Below are 23,667 nucleotides of genomic sequence, written 5' to 3'. Positions count from 1 at the left end.
CACTATGTGTCACCTATGTTTGAGCTAGCTGTTCTAACTCTAGACTTGGATTGTTCCTCAGTCAAATCTAATGGAAAAAGAATGAGAGATTTTGGGAAGTTCCAGAATGTTACTAATTTTTATTATGTCACATACAAACTCCTGAACTTGGCTACAAATGGCCATATCCAAGGGGATGGAATATGTTTATTTCTCTCAATTCCTATCCAGTAGAACATCCCTGAATGAATCTCCAAATGGTGGTACCAGAAATAGGGTGACTTGATGTTTGACAGCAAATAGACAACCGAGGAAATAAATGTTCACTTATTTGTCTACCCCATCTTTTCATCCAATCATCTTTTAAAATATCTCTACCTACATAAAAAAACTTATGCTATGTCCCACAGAAAACACAATATCCTTACCTTTCCCAAAGCAGTAACAAGTCTCATTCACTTACTGCATACATCTGTTAAGTACAAAATATCTTCTCAGTGCACAGTCTTTTCAGACCCATCTCTAACTCCTCTCAGCCCACAGAACTAATGCTATATAATATGTTTAATGAATACCAAAACATCCAATACACCTTTCCTTGCTAATCTGACATTGGGGAAGAGATACAACATACAACAGTTGCTGCTACATAACTCATCATATCTTGCACATAGAGAAGGCAAAGACACTTCAACTCAGTAGTGAAATGTGGTCAACAAATCTAGTTGTCCTGTGCTCTCTAGAAGGATCTTTATTGCATTGTTGAGAAGGAAATGATTAATGACAGGTTAATAAACCACTTACTAGTGGGGATAATGGGGGGAAAGAATTATGTCCACCAGATCTTCTTGCACATAGGGATTCCCTAACTACAATATAGGATATTTCTGACCCATCTATTTTTCTTACTGTAGAAAAACCTGACATTTATAGATTTTGCCTGTATCTGGTGTCTGTAACCTTTGAAATATTAATAAAGTTTGATGTAAAGTGAGATCTATGATTTTAGTGGGTGTGTTTTGATAATTCAATCTAGTGAGTTAACACAATTGTTTTCCATGACCATAACTGAGATGAGTAACATAATTCTTTATCAGTGTTCTTTGTTTAACCTCAAGTTCTGGAGCCTGAGGATGATTTTCAGGTTTGAGACAACCCTAGCCTCTTGTTTGTAAAGAATGAGATTTCTCTAATAGTAAAATTTATTTAAACTCTTGATATAATTTTAATCTATTTTCATTCACTCTATAGCATGGGGTAAACAGAGATATGAAGAATCAGTGTTTAAATCTGAAAAATCACCCTTCAATTTCCTGTCTTCTAGAAATTGACTATGACCACTATTTGGCTTTAATTATGTGCTCCTAAAAAATATGTTGAAGTCCTAACTCTTGGTACCTCAGAATGTGACCTTATCTGCAACCAGGGTCATTGCAGATATAATTAGTTAAGATGGGATCATACTAGAGTGGGCCCTAAATCCAGTATTACTGGTGCCCTTAAAGGAAGACACATAGATACAGAGAGAATGCCATGTGAATGGAGGCAGATTCAAGTGATACATCTACAAACCAAAGAATGTAAGAATTGTTGACAATAGTCAGAAGCTATGAAGAAGTCATGGAACAGATTCTCCTTCAATGCCTCCAGAAGGAACCAACACTGCTAACACCTTGATTTTAGACTTTAGCCTCCAGAACTGTGAAACAATAAATTTCTGTTTTAAGCCATCCAAGTTTGTATTTTGGTGCAAGTTGGTACTCTGTTATAGCAGCCCTAAGAAACTAATACAGCCACAATGCACTGCTAATGACATTAGGCCTGGGCTGAATGTGTTTTGTTTTGTATCTGTGCCCCTGGACTGCATATTCCCAATGGGAGTAATTTATCCCCTTCTTGGGCCATGACTGCTTAAATGGAAATATGTGTGAGAAGTCGGAGATACTAGAATCTCTTCTCAACTACCATTCTTGCTAAGTTGTCCCACCTCTGATTTTGCTTGAGTCAACAGTAGCCTGGGGCAGAGAACTTGGCTTTTCCAACCCTGTCAATATACTTGCAGCTATCTCAGATTTCAGACTGCAGGTAAAGGACCATCATACAAAACAATATTCTCTGATTTGTTTTCAGATGGAACAGATCCAGCTTAAAACTTCCTCGTTCTGGTTTGACCTTACTAATGACTCTATTTTGCTGAATTTTTCAAAACAAGTTCCCTTGTCCTGTAGTCTTGTTCAGCACAAGACACAGAGTGGACAATTTAACCAGTTATTTTGCTTATGCTTAATTAAAATTCTTTTCAAGTCTGGGATTGAGAGACCTGCACTGCCCACCATGGGACCTCATGAGCTTGGCCAGACAACATACACAGTATAGTTCCTGCTCAAAAGCTGGCACAACCAAATATGGCTCAAGATTCTTCCACTTTGGTTTACTTTATTGCCTTTCCAAATGTAGTTAGACCAGGTTTCTAACAATATCCACTGTGACCTTTTTGTCTCTATAATCAACTACTTTGTCCTGGCTGTATTCTCACATAAGATCTCTCCATGTGGTGAGATGGTTGTCACAATTTTAAACTCGCATTTTCTCTCAAGTCATTGGTGTTAGCAAAATCAAGGGTCATTTCATTGGCTTTGATCTGGTTACATTCTCATTCCTAAATGAATCATAGTAGATGGATTAATACCAAGTGCTTAATGACAAGTCTGAGTCATATGCTCCGGCCTCTACACCTCCAAAAACATATGGGCTCATTATGAGGAAGGACTAAATCCCCAAATGGCCATTTGCAGAAGTGGAGGACATTGAATATCGACAGTCAGAAAATGTGTAAATAACAGAATTAAAACTTTTTTTTTTTAAATTTGTATTTGAAAAATATATAATGCCTACAGGAGAAAATAAAAACCACTGGACCAGTCAACTGATGAATGGATAAAGACTATAGCATATCCATATAATGGAATATTACTTGGTAATAAACTATTGATGAATGCGTCTAAAATTTTTTTTGAGTGTGTCTTAGCTTGGGTTGCTATAACAAAATGCCACAGACTGGGTAGCTTAAACAACAGATATTTATTGCTGATAGTTCTGGAGGCTGACAACAAAGAGCCAGCAGGTACTCATGCCCAGTGAAAACTCTCTCCTTGCCATGCAGAGGGCTGCCGTCTTGCTGTGTTCTCATCAAGTGGGAAGACAGAACTCTGATCTCTCTTCCTCTTCTTATAAAAACACTAATCCCATCCCATCCCCACTGTTATGAACTTATCTAAACCTAATTACCTCCCAAGTGCTCCATCTCTGATTATATTAGGGGTTCAGACTTCAACATATGAATCTGTAGGTGGGGCACAAACATTCAGTCCATTGCAAGAGTGGAAAGCCAGACAAATAATGTATGATGCCCTTATATATAACTGTAGAAAAGGTAAACTAATCTACAGAGGCATAAAGCAGATCAATTGTTTTAGGGACAGGGCTGGAAAGGAATAGTGGGACTGGAGGGACTACCCAGGGCATGAGAAACTTTGAGAAGTGTATATGTTCACTATCATGATTATGGTGATGGTTTCACAGGTGTATATAAGTGTCAAATTTAACCAATTGTACACTTTAGATATGAACAGTTCACTGTATGTCAATTATCTCAATAAAACTGTTTTAAAAATATTCTATGGTACATTCTTCCAGTCATTCTCTGTATTTGATATTACTAAACTGATTGTAGAATTCTTTTATAAATGGTTCACCTAAATTTTTATTGTATTTTTCCATATTTTTAACACATCTTTTAATATTACACTTCTTTTTGAGGTTTATTATACATCTGGAAAAAAGCATATATCATGAATTGCCAAAAATTGAACATATCTGTGCAAATATCCCTCAGACCAAGAAGCAGACCAGAACATCAATGCCCACTTCACATTCCTTTCCAATAAACATTCTATTTCCCTTCCTAACAGAACCACTATTCTGACTTGTAACAGCACAAATTCATCGTGCCAGTTTTGAGTTTCATATTAATAGAATTGTAATAGTAGTATCTTTTGTGTTTGGCTTTATCCAGTATTATATTTGCAAGACCCATCCATGTTGCTTCATGTAGCAGTTATTCATGCATATTCATTATATATTCATAGCATTTCATCGTATGACTATATCATAAATATCTTGTCTGGTTTTCATGAGTATTTTGGTTATTTCAAGGTTGGAGCTTGCACAGTTAATCCTAAGATTATTCTTGTATCTTGTAGAGCATGTGTAGGTATATTTTTGTCAGTACACCTCAGAGTAGAATTGCTGGGTCATGAATATTTGTATCACCCTAAAAAATTCCTTTGGCTTCCTTCGCTCCTGACCCATACTTTAGTACTAGAAATTTACAAATAGTCTGCTCTGGAATTGCATATAAATGCAATCATATATGATGTACTCTTGTATATGGCTTCTTTTTGCTCAGAGATACAATTTTTTTTTTTTTTAATTGCTGAAGAGTGTTTCATTTGAATAGATTGCGCTTTGTTTATCCATTTATCTGATGAGCATTTGGGCTGTCTCCAGTTTTGTTACCATGAATAAAGCTACTGTGAACATTTGCATTATGATTAAAGAGCACGGTCTTGGAATTTACTGAGGTTTCCTTTATGGTCTGATACATAGTGTGGTTTTGTAAAGATTCCTTATGTGCTAGGAAATAATGCACTGTGTCAAGTGAAATTCTATATAAATTTAATAGGTCAAGGTTATTTAGATCTTTATCCACTTATTTTTTTCTCTACTTGACCCCTTAGTTTCTCAGAGGATTTTGTTAAAATCTCTAGTTACAATTTCTGATTTCCCTGTACTATTACTCCTTAAAATTTCTAGTTACAATTTCTGATTTATTTCCCTGTACTATTACTCGCTGTTATTTTTAGATTATATTGTTGATGTATGTGTTTATGATGGACATGTCTTGTTACATTGTTCCTTTTACTAGTATGCATCATTCATCTTCTCTTCTGGCCTTGAATTTTGTTTTGTCATGTATTAAAATTGTTACCCTGGCTTGCTTTGATTCATATTTACTGGTAGGCTTTTTCTCATACTTTTGCTTCTATATAAAAGCGTTTCAGGGACAACATGTTGTTGGACCTTGTATTTATAACTCAATGTAATTATATAAAACTTAGTTGAATATAATGAAAACAAAAGAGAGCTCTAACAGCTTATTTTTTGTTAGGTTTAACTTATTTTACATTCATTTGAATTACTGCTACATTAGTCCTTTATATCTTAGCATCTTTTTTTGTACTGCACTTTCATTTGCCCTGGCCCCATTACTAAATTCCATTGGGCTACGGTGAGTTTTCTTCTGACGGATTAAAAGTTACAAATTGTTCGTATATTTGTAATATTTGTTTTTAACCTAAGCCCCATAATCATGTTTAATGATGTCTTAAACTTTGCCACTGTTTTTGAGTAAATAAACCATTAGTAAGCTCTCATGTTCTTTTGGTTTCTCTCCTACCTCCTCCTTCTCTGCTTTAAACTGGATATACTTTTTCTTTTAGTTTCTCTTTCTTAAACTTCTCCAATAGGCATGGGGTTTGGAAGAGAGGATGGGAGGAATGAACACCTCTGGATGTGATGTTTAATAGATCACTGGGTTCATGGTCCTGAAGTTTAGAGAACCTCTAGGCTGGAGGTTTGGAATCCTATAAAGCTGAAACCACTGCTCAAAGGAAACAGGGAAATAAAAAGGGTAGAAGAGAGAACATTGGTATTTAAGGTACAGGAATAAATTAAAAAGCTTGCAAATGACACTGCAGATCCATCACCAAGGGAAATTGCGGTGTCATATAAAGAGATCATGTATTAAAAATGTACACACTACAAAAGGTTCCCAATTTACAATGGTTTGACTTATGATTTTTTGCCTTTATGATGGTGTAAGAGATATACATTCAGTAGAAACTGTATTTCAGTTTGAATTTTGATCCTGTCCTGGGCTAGTGATACCCAGTATGATACTTTCTAGTATGGTGGTGGGCAGGATCAGCCAGCCATGAGATAATCAATACACTGACAACTGTTCTATACCCATACAACCATTGTTTTTCACTTTCAGTACAGTATTCAATAGTTACATGAGACATTCAACACTTTATTATAAAACAGGCTTTGTGTCTAATGATTTTGCCCAATTGCAGGCTAATGTAATTGTTCTGAGAACATTTAACATAGGCTAAGCTATGATGTTCACTAAGTTAGATGTATTAAGAACATTTTCAACTTACAATATTTTCAACTTCAACGGGTTTATTGGTATGTAACCCCATCATAAATCAAGTAAGATCTGTATATTCACTACTCAGGAATTAGTTTTACAGATGTCACTATTGAGCATAAGTCCAATTCTGCTGACAGTTTGATTACTCTGATTCCACTCCCAAAAGGCAGTTACCTGGCCTGCCAGTGCCCATCAAAAACAGGATTCTGGTCATAAGTGGCCTTCTTGCAGTTACAAAGATTTTCTGTGGTCTTTCGCAATTCCTTGCTTAGATAGGCGGAATGGTGGAGAAACTCCATATCCCTCAAATAACTCCCACTGTATTGCCTGCAACTTTATAAAGAAAGAAGTTCATTTGATTTACTGTTAAGATGACTAACAAGACCTATCATTTGTAGTTTAACATGGATTAATCAGATGACTTTCCTAATATCAGAAACTAAATCCATGGGGGAAGGAAGGAATAAGGACAATGGAGTTTAACCACTAAAGTCTTTAAGAAAGGGAAAACTAGAATGGTTTGGTGAGAAGTATTTTGCTTAAGGTAAAAACTGAAGGCATCAGGTTCCTATACAATAAAAACACGACTTGACGGGAATTATGCTATCCATTGGCAGAGTCACAGAAATGTTACTTTGAATAAAGTGGGTTCCAAAGAACATGAATTTGCCTGAGATTAAGTCTTCAGAGACTTTTAGGAAAGATTTTATCTTATGCTACCTTCCTAAAAGCAGTGAACAGCAAAGAACAAGTTCCTTAGCTAGCTAAGGAACCAGCATTAAATATCTAATAATCTGTTTGCTACACAACCATCATTAACATTATCTCTGCTAACACATAAAGAAAATCATATGTATCAAATGCAAGCCTAAACCTGTGATTACATTAATGATTAACATCTATTATTTACTACATACCTAAGCCTTATGATTACATTAATGATTAACATCTATCATTTACTATACCACGAACTATCCTAAACAATTTAAATATATTAATATTTTTAATATAAATATATAGATTTTTCCACTTGCTGAATTTATTTCAACAAATCAACTTAGAAATGTCATAAAACTTCTGACATATAAACATACTGCCATGTTATGAAACAGATGTTAACACCCGCTAAAAGTCAATAATCACTTGTTAGGAAAGCTGTTCATTAATAAGGCCAGTCTTTAGCAAAACTAAAACCATTGTTTCTTTCGTTTTCCCAATCTAATAAAATATTATCAAGCCACAATCAAATAAAATAAAGACAACACTGGATGGATAGATCAGTACTACTGGTTGGTTACAGCTGTAAACAGATTCATGTTGATACTACGTGAAAAAAAATTAAGCCAATTACATCAAATAAATCATGGCTTTTCTTTAACACAATTTACTACGTGATGTTAATTATGGTCCTTATCAAACATGTTTGGTAAAGACTATTTACAATGTACATGGCTGAGCATGCATTATTTATAGTTACAAAAATACCTGCCAGTTTATACAATAGGATATATACATATTAAACCTATATAAATGTAAACCAAGGACATATAGGTTAAACATTCCTTTAAGTTATATTAGTAAGGGTGGTACCAAGATTTGAATCCAGGCAGATCCATAACTCAGACTCCTAATTATTTCACCACACTGACTTCTACTTATGTGTATAAAAATCCATATTTGAATTTGTCTCATTTTCTTTAGTTTCTGTCACTAAGGGTTGAAAATGTATCACTGTTCTTGAAGCAATTTAACACGTCTTTCTCATATCACTGCTAATAAAAACTACCCACCAGCTCTTCTGTCTTTGTGGGGCAGAAATCTGTTGATACACTACTGTACTTCTCATTTGAACACTAAAAGGCAATTCAGGTGAAGGTTTTAAAAAGCATTTTATACTGAATATTTAGAAATATGGTACACACAGACACCACCATAATATAAAATGCATATAATATTAAACTATTTTCTTATAAACCCTTAACATGGATGGCTGATAGCTTCCAAGAGACAAAATTTTGGACAAAGGTACCAGATATTTTGGGGGGTTCATTTTAAATATCATTTAGTCATGCAAACAATTAGGAAGTTTTTAAAAAAATAAATATGACAAATATATGGATTTCTGAAGTAGAAACTGACATACAAATCTATATATTTTCATAATAGTTCTCATTAAAGCATCTTCAAAGAAGTATTCTGCAACATGAAGTTGAGAGCTCAAATTAGATGTAATGAAAACGCATGAGGTTTTATTAGAATTGTGTAATTCACATACTAAATATTTACATAAACGGAAACACAAAATTGCAAACATATTTGTTTTATCCTCCAAGTCATGAGCTTCATGAAATCACTTACTGGTATAGTTACAAGATAAACCTCCCAATTCTGAATGTTAACAAGGAAATACCATAGGAGCAATAGGAGAAAAATGTAATTCTTTCTTCTGAGAAGCAGTGAAAAAGTAACCTAACTGCCCCTTCGGGATTGTCAAAGCTTTCCTAGAACTCCTGGGGGAATATATTCTTTTGTAAAACAGTGAGAACTAAAACTACATCGCTTTACCAGCACACAGACCTATGATAAGCTTTCTTTTCCAAACATACAGATGCCTACAACTATGAACCATAGGTTAGTGACCTGGACTAAAATGCCCCTAACCATCCATATCCCCATAAAGGCAGTTCCAAAGAGGTGGGAAAAAATCTATTACCTTTTTTCACTTGAACAGCTTCAATAAAATTTCTACTATGAGTTTAAAGAGAATAATCACCTTACACATAAGCAAGCTTGACGGTACTTAAGATGAAATAAATACTAGTTATCAGAAGAGCATAATTATTAAAACATCAAAACTTAACCGGGTTATGTTACTAAATTAAAAAGTTAACACAGAAGAGATAAAGAGGATTTTCTTGAACTAATTTAGAATTTCCTGAACTAATTTTGAGCAGTGGTCATTAACCCTGACTACAAATTAGAACCTGAGAACTTTAAGAAAAATAGAAGCATGGCCCCCTAAGAAATTCAGATTAAATTGTTGTGGGGTGGGATTCATATTTAAGAGCCCTCCAAATGATTCTAATATGAAGTGAGGGTTGAAACATTAATTTGGAAAAATCATTAATTATTCAGGGTGGATTTGACTTAAATAAATTATTTAAAACTCAAATACATGAGCACTTCCTACATGATAGGCATTGTTCTAAGTGCAAATAAGAAGGAAATTCTTTTTTTCTATAAAAATCATTGGATAACAATATATTTTTTATCTTTTCAATAGTTATACAATTTTATTAAAATATTACTCAAAGCTCTTATTATAATCTGCTGTCATGAAAGATTCTCTTTACTTTTCTGAATTATCTTTGTTTGATACTATAACAGAAGAGATCAAACTCAGAAACTTTTTCTCAAGATACGTGGAGAGAACATAAGATTAACATAGATTTTGTTTTTCAAGTCATAGTATATGAGGTATTCTCCATCTTATACCTGGAGTCACAAATCCATAATTTAAAAACTGAAACTGGGTATTGCTTTAAATCCTGAATAGAATCTCCTAAATCAAAAATGAACTATGATTGGTGTCAGTGCTTGATTTAAATTGCCTAAAAAATAATCTATGACACAACCTCAGGGAAGCTAGTAAGAGTGGGTCTTTAATGTAGACTATGTTTCTTGTGACCTATTTAGAAAATATTTCTTTATAAAAACTTACAGTAATGATTTTTGAAACAATTTAGTGATCTCAGAGGAACAGAAATACAGTTTTTTAAATTCTACATAATTAGAAATCAGTTACTATCTCAGGATGATAGCTTGAGCTTTAACATTTTAAATTAAAACCAACTTTACTCGATACTGTAAAACTCATTTGAAATGTATTTTAACTCAAAAAATCAGATATAAATTAATAAATTTGATTTATATCTACTCTTCAACCTAACAGTTTTCAGGTTTAAATTTGCTAAAATTAACTATTAATCCTATATGAGGCTAACTACCTTTTATAGCTGGAAAGTATGCCAAAGACGATGAAATTTTGTTTAAACTGTAATATATGCATTTATAGGAAAATGCAACAGCAATTTGTTTTCCATGGTTGATGGAATTAAAACAGCTTTAAATTTTTTATGAAAGCTCAGTAGTCAAAATAAATATTTAATAAAAATATACACCATAGGAAGATATCAAGAACTTAGTGTTTAAAAATAAAACTTTGTCACATTGTTTTGCCTTCAGTTAAATAAAGAACTCAATTTAGTTGTTTAAAGTATCTAAGAATGATTATGTTTTTGGAACAATTAAAATTCAAATAACACTAGAGAGAGAACACTAAGATGAAAGAGAATCTTACTATGTTTTAACTCAAAAGTTTAAATGAAGTTATAATTATTGGAACTTTTTCAATCTGACTAGACTCTAATAAACCTGAACAGTTGGGGAGTAAAAAATCAAAGATAGCTATGATTTATGTGGGGTTCATGCTGTGAAACTCTCAGTATGTAAAAAAATAAAAATACAGTATATATGAGCACCATTAGAAATGTGTGTGTGTATTTAAAACTTTACCTGATTAAAAATTGCATTTCAGAGTAAAGTTAAGGACAAGCACACAATTATGAAAAATACATTCTTAAACTAACATGTCATAGGACTTATTTTAAAAAGTTTTACCTGGCAGTCCTTCTAAAAATCAACCAAAGAACATAACCTAAAAGAAGCCAGTATTCTTTTGTGGTGCCAAGTTCCTTTGTTAAACAGAAGTTACCAAAGAAAAAAGAATGTGTTCATTAAGTGTTTTCAATCCATAGTCAGATTGCAAAGGTAACAGAAGGTAATGAAGTCAACTAATAAATGCAAATTCATAGAATAAACTAGCATATGTTGAATCTGCCCCCAAGGGTTTATCATTTAGGCTTTAGATTATTTTTGAGAGTAGTCAAGATTACTCTGCAGGTAGATTCTTCTACATAAAAGATACAAATTTGCCAACTGTAATTTAGTATTTCTGCTATATTTGCCAAAACTCAGAATTACTGTCATATCTTATACAATACATACCCTGGGGTAACACAGGTATTTAATGAAAATCGTATTTTGATCCTATGTAGAGGCAGCTCATGATAGACTGTCACATGTACACTTGTTTTTTCAAAGCTCCCAGTATAAACAATCACATAAGATAGACTGAAGTTCTTTGAAGACATTGTCACATGATAAATAATGCTATTCACCATTTAAAATACGTTCAATCTCTTCTAGTCTTTTTAAAGCAGCAACTCTTTTTTTCTCAATTTCTTTGATTTCTTTTGTTGTTTTATGGGGGGTCTCTTTGTCTGCACTTTTTCCTAATAGTTTGTTGGACTTAGACTGACTTTTATTATCACTTGGTTTTATGATCTGTGTAGGTCTGGGTTCACTTCTTACTTCTTTTACATTTTCAGTTGGAATTTTGTCTCCTTCTACACCTGAAGTCTTACCAGCTGGGGATACTGGCTGTTCTGCAAAACTAGATGAGGATATTTTATCCCTGACTATATTCAAATGGCGTTGAATATATTCTTCATGTGGTGCTAATGCCAATGTTTCAACCAGGCATCTTTCAGCTTTTAGTAAGTCCTTCTCTTCAAAATAAACAACACAAAGATTGTGTTTTCCTTGCACATTGTTTGGATCCATCTCCAAAATTTTTTCAAAACATTTTTTTGCTCCAAGTATATCTTTCTTTTGATTCATCAGAATGTCTCCCTTTAAAATAAGACCCTTGATATGGTCAGGATAGTATCTAAGTAACTCTTCCAAAATTGGCAAAGCCATTAATTCCTTTGCAGTCTGAGAATACAGGAGAGCCAGATTAAACAAAGCACTTCTAAAATCGGCTTGTAATTTTATGGCTTTCTTCATCCACATCTCTGCTTCACTGTCCTTTTTGTCATCCATGGCAAGCATTCCCAAATTGAAATAACCATTAGCATCTTGTGGCTCTTCATTTATGTAGCTAAGAAGGCGTTTTCTAGCTTCAGGTCTAAGTTTAACCTCACCTAAGAATAATTTTTTTAAAGAAAAAATACATATTGTTAACAAATGAATTAATAAGCCTGAGGAACAAAAGCCATTTTCAGTATTTATCTAGTTAAGATTACAAAAAGACAGCATCAAAACAACTAATTTCTGTACCTACATCAAAAAGTGGAATGAAAAAAACCCGAAGTTTTCCCAGGAAAGACAGTTGTGTTTGAAACACTGAAATGATAGCCCGCTTCTTTTCCTTTAAAGCAGAAAGAGTGCCTCAAAAATCAGAAGGGATGACATATCTCCTTAGTTAAGAATCTAACTGGTAGTAGCAGAGGAAGAAAACGCAATTAGGGGGAAGAGGCCTGGGATTTGCCAAAAATGACATGTATTCTAATCTTGACTCTATTAACACTATGACTTTATACATTAAACAAATAACTTCTCTGGGTTAGCCTGCTGAATTTTCTAGGCATTACATGGGATATATGTAAAACAGCTCAGCAAATAGTAACTACTACTGGATAAACAGAATGTTTCAGTCTTACAAAATCATATTTTTAATTACTTCAATTTTTTAAAGATTTTCAAAGGTAAAAATATACCATTAAATATAAAGCTTATAAATTTAAATATAAATTAGGATGCAAATATTTGAGATAATTTCTATTGCAAATAAATAGAAAAACTTCAAGTTCCACAACTACAAATCTTAGGGTGCAATCTTGTGTTGAATACTGGGCATTTTTCACGATTGCCAAGGTTAGCTAACTTTACAAAAACATTAGCTTTTCTCTAAATTTATGTTTTGAATACCAGGCATAAATATCTCCCTCTATACTTTTATTTGACAGTAAGATGAATAAAAAACATTGTAAAATAAATCAGTCAGCTTAAGTTCTTATCTTGAACTAGTTTTACTAAACTAGCCATATGACATTTGGGGTAGTTATTAGATCTATTTGGTCCTTACTCTAATATACTAAATAGAACAATGGCAAAAGTAAATTCAAATACCCTCTTTAACTCAAATACTATGATTTTATGATTCTTTCATTTTTTGTAAAAGTTTTTAAAAAGTAAGATTTAACTACAAAAATCTAAATGTACAAATTTTTTCCAAATTAAAAATTAAGATTATAAATTATAAATACTGCCTTTTGTTGTAGTACTAAAATACCCATGTATCAAAGATCCTAATTTACTGTCACGAATGATTTAGTTTTGTTAAATTACAAAAAATTGTAAATTACAATAATACGTCACAAAATAAAACTAGATATAAAATGATACCAAAAGTACTTGCTCTTACAAATCAAGGTAAAATACATTGTTCTGTTTTTTTTCTAAAATAAATAGAAATATAATGCTCGTCTCCCTAGAAATAATTATATAAGAATTTTTGCAAGTTCTGATTATTTGGATGGTATATTTAGGAGTAAGAAATTATATATTTCTGTGTATAAAATTGACAAAATAGATTAAAAAGGCACTGCTTAATAGACTGCTTGAATATTAAGTCTTAACACATACCCAAAGAACTAATAATTGTGTTAAGGCATATTACTTGAAAACTTTAAGTATTTTAAATATTCTTATATTTATCTGCAGTTTTGATATAAACTATTCATAAAACGTTTGCTACTCATAATGTAATTTAAGTTCAGATTTCATTATACTTCAAACTATAATGTGTTTAAATATAGAACTATTTTAAGAAAACATACCTGATTCTTGCATTAATATAGCAGAATTGAATAATGCTAGCTTATGCTTTGGATTTAATTCTAAAGCACGATTAAAATTTTTTAGGGCTTCATTTGGTTCTTTAAGTTCAATATGAACAATCGCCAAGTTGTACCAAAGATCTGCATTATTTCTGTCCAGCTCTAGTGCTTTAAGATATGCTTCTTTTGCCTTAAGAGGTTTATTCATTTTTAAAAGCAATTCTCCTCTGTGGAAAAATCAAACACAAGCTTTACTTACAACATTACCATGTCAATGTGTAGATACTATTTTTTGTAAGTTTCAACTTTTTCCACGTATTCACAGCTTTCCTTTTTCCTTTTAACCCAGGCTTTTAAAGTTTTCTACCAAAAATATCTGAAAATGTCCTCAAACCTGAACTCATTAGTTTAGCAAATTTGGTTTGTTAGGTTTTCAAGTATAATTAAAGAAAGAAACAGCATACCTGACTTTAAAGGGTAAGATGCGGGGAGGTAGCCAATAAAGGGGAACAGAGAAAATATATTCTTTAATTGTATCTTGAAAGAAGGCAGACCAGACTACATCATAAAATTGGCAGCGACAAGAATGGGAGATTAAGTTTTCAGGGGACCAAGTAATAGCATTTGAAGAAGGAAAATAAATATGGGAGTGATGGGGAAATTCCAGTATTCAAATCTATGTTAGAAGTCTCGTTTATAAAGAGCAGAATGAAAATTTTGCCCCTTCTTATATTAATTTAGTATTCTACAATGTATTCTTATAAAATGGCCATTCATTAAAACGAAAGAAAAAACTCCCCAAAACAACAAAAAGAGTTTTTAAAAAAACTGACTAGTAGTCAGGGTAGGAGGGCACTAGTGCCACCTGCAGGTACCTTTGAGGAACACATGTGGAACGGAAGATCACAGTTTGAAAACCATTTTACAAATCCTTCTAATACGGATCTATTATGTTAGAGCTTTAAAAAGTCATTTTGTTTAAGCACATATGTGCAAATAAATTTGAGCAGTAATATGAGAATACTTTTATTATGATACCATTATGTCCTTTAAGTATAAGCATAGGAATGAAATCAAATGAATGACTAATATTATCAATTAAAGCAACTTCTGGAAAGAGCATCTGTCCAGGATGTTATTTTTTAATGCAGATTGTTGAATAATTCTTCATAGATTAACACATGACAGATTTTATTTATATATGCAACCCCACTAAACTTAGCTAATTTCAACAACTACTGGATAAAACTGAACAAAGACAGCTTCCCAACTTATGAACAGATTTTTATCTCAAAAACTAATGAAATTCTGAATGCATTTTCCCCATAAGAACAATGTTAAAAATTATGATTAGGTTTCTGGGCCAGCGGATGAAGCAGAGTTTAATACACAATTTTACTCAAGTATAATACAAATGATAATCCTTACATGGTAAAATATATTAAGTTCTCTCTAACATGTGCGGCCAAAAGTTTTTGTACTGACAACTAAAAAGTTTCTTTGTGATAAATAAAAGGCATAATAACCAATCAGTTGTCAGTATTTAAGAAAGCTCTTGAGAGTTGGATATTAGAAGTAATTATTAGAAAATACAAGTTTCAAGTGCTTTAAGTAAAAAAGAATGTGACAATAAGAAGTAAATGAAACTAACAAGAAGCTTCTACTCTTTCTTCCGTATAAAACCTTAGTTTGCTACTACAAGTGACAGTCAATTTCAAATCAAATCAATTAAATTTGATTGTAAGTCTAACAGTCAAAATGTACATGCAGATACAGCTTCAATTCTCTGTAATACAACTTAAAAGTGAACTACAAATACCTGCTAATATAAGCCTGCTTGAAGTCGGGTCTCATGCTTATTGCTTGTCGGTACAGCTGATCTGCTTCTTCCAGCCGGGACTCATTTGCTCTGATCAGATTGGCCAGATTAATATAAACGTTTAGGTGGTTAGGGGCAATTCTGGCTGCATATTTTTTACCAGGAATAATCTGTTCAGAAAAACATAGCTGGATGTTTCAGTACCACATAAAAATAAAAAATAAGTATTCTTAGTAGCTTACTTCAAATATATATGACATAAAAAGGTTATGGTACCAGTTTGTATTGCTATACTGAAATAAGTCATAAAAACGTGAAAGTACCTACACTATTTATAAAATGTTAATAAAATAATTAATATTTTGTGGTATTAAAGGAGATAATATTTTTTCACTCATGCCAGCTCAATGGAATATTGTTAGCTTTTTATTTTATGCATCATTTTATAAAATCCTAACTAAATCTAAACTTTTGAGACTAAGGTCTCTTAGCATATTCGTATCAGACAAGGAATAGAAAGAACTCGGGTCTCTTTCCTCTCAGTCTAGTGTATTTGTTACAGCATGTCAGCTTCCATGTTGTCAGCAAAGTACTTCCTGATTGTGACAGGGTGGTTAATTTGTTAAGAGTTATACTAAAGCCTCATTTGGTAGAATTAGGAAATAAAATTCCCTTGTTAACTGATTTTTCAGGTTAAGTAAAGATTATAAAAGATACATAGACCCAAATTTTCAATGAAAGTAAAAAATTATATCTGAAAAAAGTCTATATTGAACACAATATAACTTTAGAATCTTAGGACTGAAACAATGCTTAAGATCATGTGGTCCAACTGTTTTTGAAACATTTATCAAACTATATCTAGTTATTTTAATATTATAATTATTAATGTAATATTAATGTATACTACCATTGAGAAGACTGTAGTGCAGTTTTTTTGTAATATTTATTTTTGAGAGAGAGAGAAAGAGAAAGAGAAAGACAGAAAGAGAGAGAGCATGCACCAGTGGGGGAAGGGCAGTGACGGAGGGAGACACAGCATCCATAGCAGGCTCTAGGCTCTGAACTGTCAGCATAGAGCCTGACATGGGGCTTGAACTCACTCATAAACCGCAAGATCATGACCTGAGCCAAAGTCCGACACTTAACCAACTGAGCCACCCAGGTGCCCTGCAAACCATCTTTTCTGATGAAAGACAGGATCTGACTTTCCAACTTTCATGCTATATTATAATATCCAGTGAATTTTCTGCATGTGTCATTGTTACAACTGAACACAATATAGCAACAGAGGTATATCCCCTCATGTTATTAGTTTCTTATTCATTTATCTTTTGATAGGAATAATGTTGCATTTAGTGCTTAATGTACTATATAAAAATCTCTTCACTTAAAGTTACTTAACTCATTGGTAACTTGTAATCAAGAATATCTAAAATTCATAACTTTATAAAATTTTTTACAAACATAAGTTTAATCTTTGCCTTTTTAAAATTTATTTATTTATTTTTGAGAGAGCGAGTGTATGCACACGAGCATGTGGAAGGGGCGGAAAGCAGGTTCTACACTATCAGGCACAGAGTCCAATGCGGGGCTCGAACTCACCAACTGTGAGATCACGACCTGAGCCGAACTCAAGAGTTGGATGCTTAACCAACTGAGCCACCCAAGCTCTCCTAGAAATTTTTTTTTAATTAAGTGAGCTAGAAAAGTAAATATAATCCTTTATAAAACTTGTAGTACTGTGCTCAGCAAAATAAGTTAAGTCAGAGAAAGACAAATACTATATGATTTCACTCATGTGGAATTTAAGAAACAAGCAAGCAAAGGAGAAAGAGAGGTAAAACAAGAAACAAACTCCTAAATATAGAGAACTGATGGTTACCAGAGGGAAGATTGGCGGGGAGATGGGTGAAACAGGGAATGGGGATTAAAGAGTGCACTTGTATGAAAGTGTTGAATCACTATATTGTACACCTGAAACTATTATCACACTATATGTTAATTAGACTTTAAATAAAAACTTGTAGTAATAAATGGTTTATTGGACACTTTACATTTGTATCAACAAATTGAAGAAAAGATAATCTAGGTAATTCTATTCAATATGGACATCTAGTAGATATGACACAATAGAAATAAATTATGACAACTTACTTGGGGCATCAGGGACTTAGCCATCATGTAAGATTCTTCAGCTTCTTTGGTTCTATTTAAATTTTTATAAGTTCTTCCTACATTCATGTGAGCACCAATATCATCTAAAATTAAAAAAAAAATCATTTGTTGGCAAATATACTAAATAGTATTCAACGTAAACCCAAAGTTTCTAGCAACAAAACACTAGGCAAAAAAATACAAAAGCAAGCAACAGGTCCTGCATCCTCCTTAAAGTTCTTCTAACACAGAGTGATCGATGCTATACTAGAAAATTATGTCATAAAGTACTCTAAGGACAGAAACTGCATATATGACATGAAAGGGGAGATATAGAGGTAATAAAGAAATCTGTATCATTTCTCTTCAGATTTTACTATACTATACTAAGGCTTGTTTCCATTTCCTTGATGCATAGCTCTGGAATTCACTCAAAATGTATGGCTCAACTCTAAAAGTAAAAAGATCTACAAGTGAAAAAGATCATGATTCCTAGAATTATTTCGAGTGTTATAACTAACAAATATACATGCATGGTGGGATGGGGCAATGAGACTGTGAAAAAACTCTGCAATTTTGTTTTTTTAAATTTTTCTGAATGTGGTCAGAATGCAAGTATAATAAAATATTAGGATTCTCCAGTACCACTTAAGATGCAGCAGCCCATCCTACATAACATATTTATAACTTTTTAAAAGGCTGTGTTACTATCAGTATGTCAGAAACTTTTATCTGATTTTCTGGTATGGAGAATCAAACCCACAGCAAATTTTTTCAGGGAAACAAAAAATATGTTATTTAAATAAGAAAGATATTAGGGCCCACTGCATACTACTTTTAGGACACATTTCCCAGTAAATATTTCAAAGGTTTGGAATAAAGATAGAAGAGAGAAGATCTTAAATCATACAAATGTTATTGAATGAATCTCTCGCAGACATGACAAGGTTTCACATTATGATTTCTACTTGCCTATGACAGCAATGATTTTGCCTGCTGGACAGTTTTCTGCCTGCACCTCCTAGGACACATAGGGGCCAAGCATATATATCTTAGTCATTCTCTTAGGACGATAGTAAACAGTCCTAAAATCTTGGTACATTATGTTTCAGGCTGGTAATTGTGCACACTGCACAGAAAATGTCACATGCAGCACAGGTTTGGTTAAAGAAGTAAGGGACAAGATTGGGAGGAAAGGGCTGATTTTTTGTTTTTTGATGTACTGCTGAGTCTTTAAAAAAAAAAAAAATTAATGTTTATTTATTTTTGAGACAGAGAGAGACAGAGCATGAACAGGGGAGGGTCAGAGAGAGAGGGAGACACAGAATCCCAAGCAGGCTCCGGGCTCTGAGCTGTCAGCACAGAGCCCGACGCAGGGCTTGAACTCTCAAACGGTGAGATCATGACCTGAGCTGAAGTTGGGCGCTCAACCGACGGAGCCACCCAGGCGCCCCAATGAGTCTTAAGGGGTTTCAGGAGAGAGGTCAAGAGGGAAATAAAAAAAAAAAAGAAAAAAAATTGCTTAGGCAAACCATTCCCAGTCCTGGCTGCAAATCAGGATACCTATGTACTTTCAAAAAGTCACATAACCTCAGCACCACCTCACTCTATCAAAATAGAATCTATAGAAACATGATCTGGGAAAATGTTTTTATAAGGTTTCAAAGGAGGTTCTGATGTAGAACCAAGGTTGAAATTCACTGCATTACCAAGAGCATATAAAAATAGAGTAGGTAGTATATGCTCTTATATAGCTCATTTTTTTTTAATTTCAAATAAATCTATATCATTTATTTTTATGTATTTTTAATTTTTTAAAGTTTTTATTTTTTTAACTCTTTTTTTTTTTTAGTATTTATTTTTGAGAGAGAGAGAGAGAGAGAAAGAGCCTGAGCAGGGGAGGGGCAGAGAAAGAGGGAGACGCAGAATCCAAAGCAGGCCCCAGGCTCTGAGCTATCAGCACAGAGCCCGAAGCAGGGCTGGAACTAATGGACCATGAGATCATGACCTGAGCTGAAGTCAGATGCTTAACTGACTGGGCCACTCAGGCTCCTCAAATCTATACCATTTATTATGGAGATCAGAAAGTTACTTAGAAAAACTAAGTTACTAAGAACCTGAAAAAAATTAATTATAAAGTGAGAATTTAAGGAAAGAACAAAGAAACTGGTAGTTTAGATAAACAAAATTCAGTGAAGTATTTACAATGTTATTGACATCAGCTCCAATCGTAGAAAGAAAATATGTTGGGGCGCCTGGGTGGCTCAGTCGGTTAAGCGTCTGACTTTGGCTCAAGTCATAATCTCATGGCTCATGGATTCAAACCCCACATTGGGTTCTGTACTGACAGCTCAGAGCCTGGAGTCTGCTTCAGATTCTGTGGTCTCCCTCTCTCTCTCTGCACTTACCCCTTTCACACTCTACCTTCTGTATCAAAAATAAACATTAAAAAAAATTTTTTTTAATAAAAGAAAAGAAAGAGGTTACCTACTTGGATGAAGGACAAGGCAAATTAATACCCACAGAAATCAGGTTCTTAAAATTATGGCAAGGAGATATTGTCATCAACGCAGACTTCAGACACTAGAGTAAGGCAGCCCTACTTTCTCAAAGAACTAAGGTAGCAATTAGATATCCTACAACAAAGCTAATAAAATGAAAGACAAAATTTCTAAGCAGTTTCTTAGAAGTTAACAGAGTTTTAAGATTTCAGAGAAGGAAATAACCATTACTAGAGTAAAGTAAATTTAAATTTGAAAACAAAAAGGGTTGGAAAAGAAGACAAGATATAAAAAGCAATGACATTTAAATGACTTTTAAAAAGCTATAGGATTTCAACAGACAGTCTTGCTATTATGAGTATGCTATCCAAACCAACAATAGCATGAATCTAGCAGTCTATCTTTAATTCAATGTAAATGAGAACTGACAAGTACTAGGCAACTTTGTACCTAATAATTCCTTTTCCACCAACAATGAAGCTAAGCAATCTCACACTGGTGGCCCTGGCATCTATGTTGCTTTCCAGTATTTCCTATCTACAAAATTATCTGTCAATTCATCTAAAGAGATAAACTTAAAAACACCTGAAAACTCATAAATACTCTTTAAACATTTCCATATTGACAACATCAAAGGTGAACTACAGGTCCATGATTTTTTTCTCGCATGAATAATTTCAAAGATTTGGACTTAGATAAAAATGAAATCAAAACAAACCTTACAGAATTCTGGTGTTCCTTGACAAAAATCTATCCTTGTCTTGTAAAGATGTTTATGGAAACTGCAATTCCATTTGTAAAAATTTTATCTTTGTGAATTGAAATTTTTTTTTTAAACACTGGTAACCATCAAAACAAAAAAACCACAATTCTTCGTTTAACACAACATGTGTGTCACCTTCTCAGACCACTGCATAATTTATAATCTTACTCTGGTTAAGCAAGAAAAGCCTTCAGACTCAATGTTTTATTTATTTTTTTAAAGTAATTTTAAAATGTTATGAATCCCTATTTATGTGCTCAACTGTTCCAAGGTTTTAAATATCTAGATACTTGTTACCCCAAATTTTTACCTCTAGTCCCAATATCCCTTATCTCCAGTCTTATGAATCTATCTGTGTATGTGTAACACTGACAAAAAAGGACTCTTGATATCCCTCCATATATGCCATTTCATCTATCAAATCTATGAAGAACACAACTAAAAAACAAAGAAAAAGCTAGGATGCCTCTAAATACCAAATTCAATGTTTCTAACTTTATGTACTTTTTCAAGTACTTTACGTACATAGAGGGGAGGGGCAAAGAGAGGAAGAGAAAGAATCCCAAATAAACTGGTTTACCTATTTTCTTAGCCCATGGCTAATTAGAAACAGCAATTTTGAGAATATTGTAGAGAAGTCATACTAATGGAAGTATCAGCAATTATCTCAAGAAAGGCAAAGAGTGACAACTGACAATGAAGGGAAAAATTATTTTAACACCGAGTATTTGTACCTGGCAAAGCTATACTTCACCAAATTGATTATCAGTACCACTCAACAACTCTGTTATATCAAAATAAATTCCTTAAAAGTCTAAGTAGCTCTAACATATAATCCAACTCAAAATAAGACAGCATCGAGCACTATAGTTTTCAAGTCACCTGGAATGAACAAACCTCTTACTTTTATTTTCCCAAATATAATTCAAGTTTTAAAAACAAGCTATCCAAATAGTTTTATTAATTAATAATGCTTACCTGGCTGAACATGAGTAGCCTGTAAGAAGTATTTCAAAGCTCTCTCAAAGTTCTTTTCATTTTCCAGAGCATGACCCACATTATTCCATAATTTGGCATTATTTTTATTTACCTTAAATACATAAGCATAGATAGAAATTAGTTACAATTAAGAAAATACAACTCCAATTAACACAGATATTTATCTGGTATACCATTAGGAATGGAGTATTCTACAGAGATATCCACGAATGGGTGAAGGTGGTCAAAGATACAAACTTTCAGTTACAAGACAAATAAATTCTATGGATGCAAGGTATAGCATGGTGATTATAGTTAACAATGTTGTATATTTGAAAGTTTCTGAGAGTAGACCTTCAAAATTCTCATCAAAAGAGAAAAACTGTAAATATGTGACAGATGTTAACTTGTTGCAGTAATTATTTTGTAATATATCCATAAATTACATTGTACACCTTAAACTAATACAAAGTTATATGTCAATTATACCTCAATAAAACTTGAAAAGTAATTGAGACTTTCTCCCAAAAAAGAAAAACTTATGGATCTATATCTATATATAAATATATATATCTCCAATCAACACAGATATTTGTTTGGTATATTATTAGAAATGGAGTGTTTGACAGAGGTGTCCCTGGAGAGGAGAAATAAGCAAAATGAACACGGCTTCACCAAATTTACTCTCCTTCCTTTTAACATCAACATACTAAAACCATAGCAGTCTAATTTCATCTGTTTTATATATTAGAATTTTACTAAAACTTTTATTTGATCAAAGCAGCTTGGAGTGCTGGCTGACTCAGTCAGTAGAGAATGTGACTCTTAATCTCAGGGCCGTGAATTCAAGTCCCACATTGGACACAGACCTTACTAAAAAGAAAACCAAAAAACAAGCTACAATGTTGTTTGAAAGCTGCTCTATTTATATTCTTTTGGACGAGAAGGTATTTGAACATGAGAATATATTTAACACTTCACTATTTATTTTTTAGGCTTAGTATAAAGCTGTTTATGTGGTCTATTATGGTAATGGGAGCCCTGGGATTAAAGTTCTAAGTTGATCTGTGCTTTCAGAGTTCACTGATGGGCATGGTATTCCTGCAGGAAGAGGATGGTAGCTGGCCAAGGAACTAGCTTCAGTGACTAGGACTGTGGTTTTGAGATTGTCCTAGGAGTAAGGATAAGCAAAATCTTGAAAATTATGGGGCTCCACTGGTATTTTAGGAGTGCAGATTAAGAGGAATGGTAATGAGGTCTCTTCTATTTATAAACTTCTGAGCTAGAGGAAAGAGTGGAGCTACTGAGACTAAATGATAGTCATGTGATCTTAAACTGATGTCAAATCAAGAAATGACATTGACTACTGGAATGAAGCAGTATTCTAGTAAAGCCAGGCAATGGGGAGCACAGAAATAGCCAAAAAGAATTTAAGAATTTACAGA

At 33.2% G+C, this 23,667-nt stretch overlaps 1 protein-coding gene across 2 annotated transcripts in view; it reads right to left on the bottom strand.

The window, feature by feature from the left end:
- Positions 1–3,751: 3,751 nt before the first annotated feature.
- The window catches only part of TMTC3 (transmembrane O-mannosyltransferase targeting cadherins 3), a 61,928-nt gene continuing 42,012 nt past the window's right edge, over positions 3,752–23,667 (bottom strand). Inside the window, exons 10-15 of one of the 2 annotated variants that reach the window (XR_007456747.1) lie at positions 22,223–22,334; positions 17,981–18,084; positions 15,824–15,993; positions 14,005–14,231; positions 11,327–12,306; positions 3,752–6,592 (exon numbers count right to left, since the gene is read on the bottom strand). Coding sequence is in view for 1 of the 2 variants with exons in the window: in XM_049626038.1 (XP_049481995.1) it covers positions 11,492–12,306; positions 14,005–14,231; positions 15,824–15,993; positions 17,981–18,084; positions 22,223–22,334 (1,428 nt within the window). In the remaining variant the exon portion in view is untranslated. Of the gene's footprint in view, positions 6,593–8,481; positions 12,307–14,004; positions 14,232–15,823; positions 15,994–17,980; positions 18,085–22,222; positions 22,335–23,667 lie in introns of those variants that run through there. The other variant, XM_049626038.1, reaches the window with a different exon arrangement.

Source organism: Panthera uncia, chromosome B4, assembly GCF_023721935.1.
Source record: "Panthera uncia isolate 11264 chromosome B4, Puncia_PCG_1.0, whole genome shotgun sequence".
NCBI classification, from domain to species: Eukaryota; Metazoa; Chordata; class Mammalia; order Carnivora; family Felidae; genus Panthera; species Panthera uncia.
The sequence above is the reverse complement of the archived record's forward strand: the minus strand, read 5'-3'. Positions and strand labels throughout refer to the sequence as shown.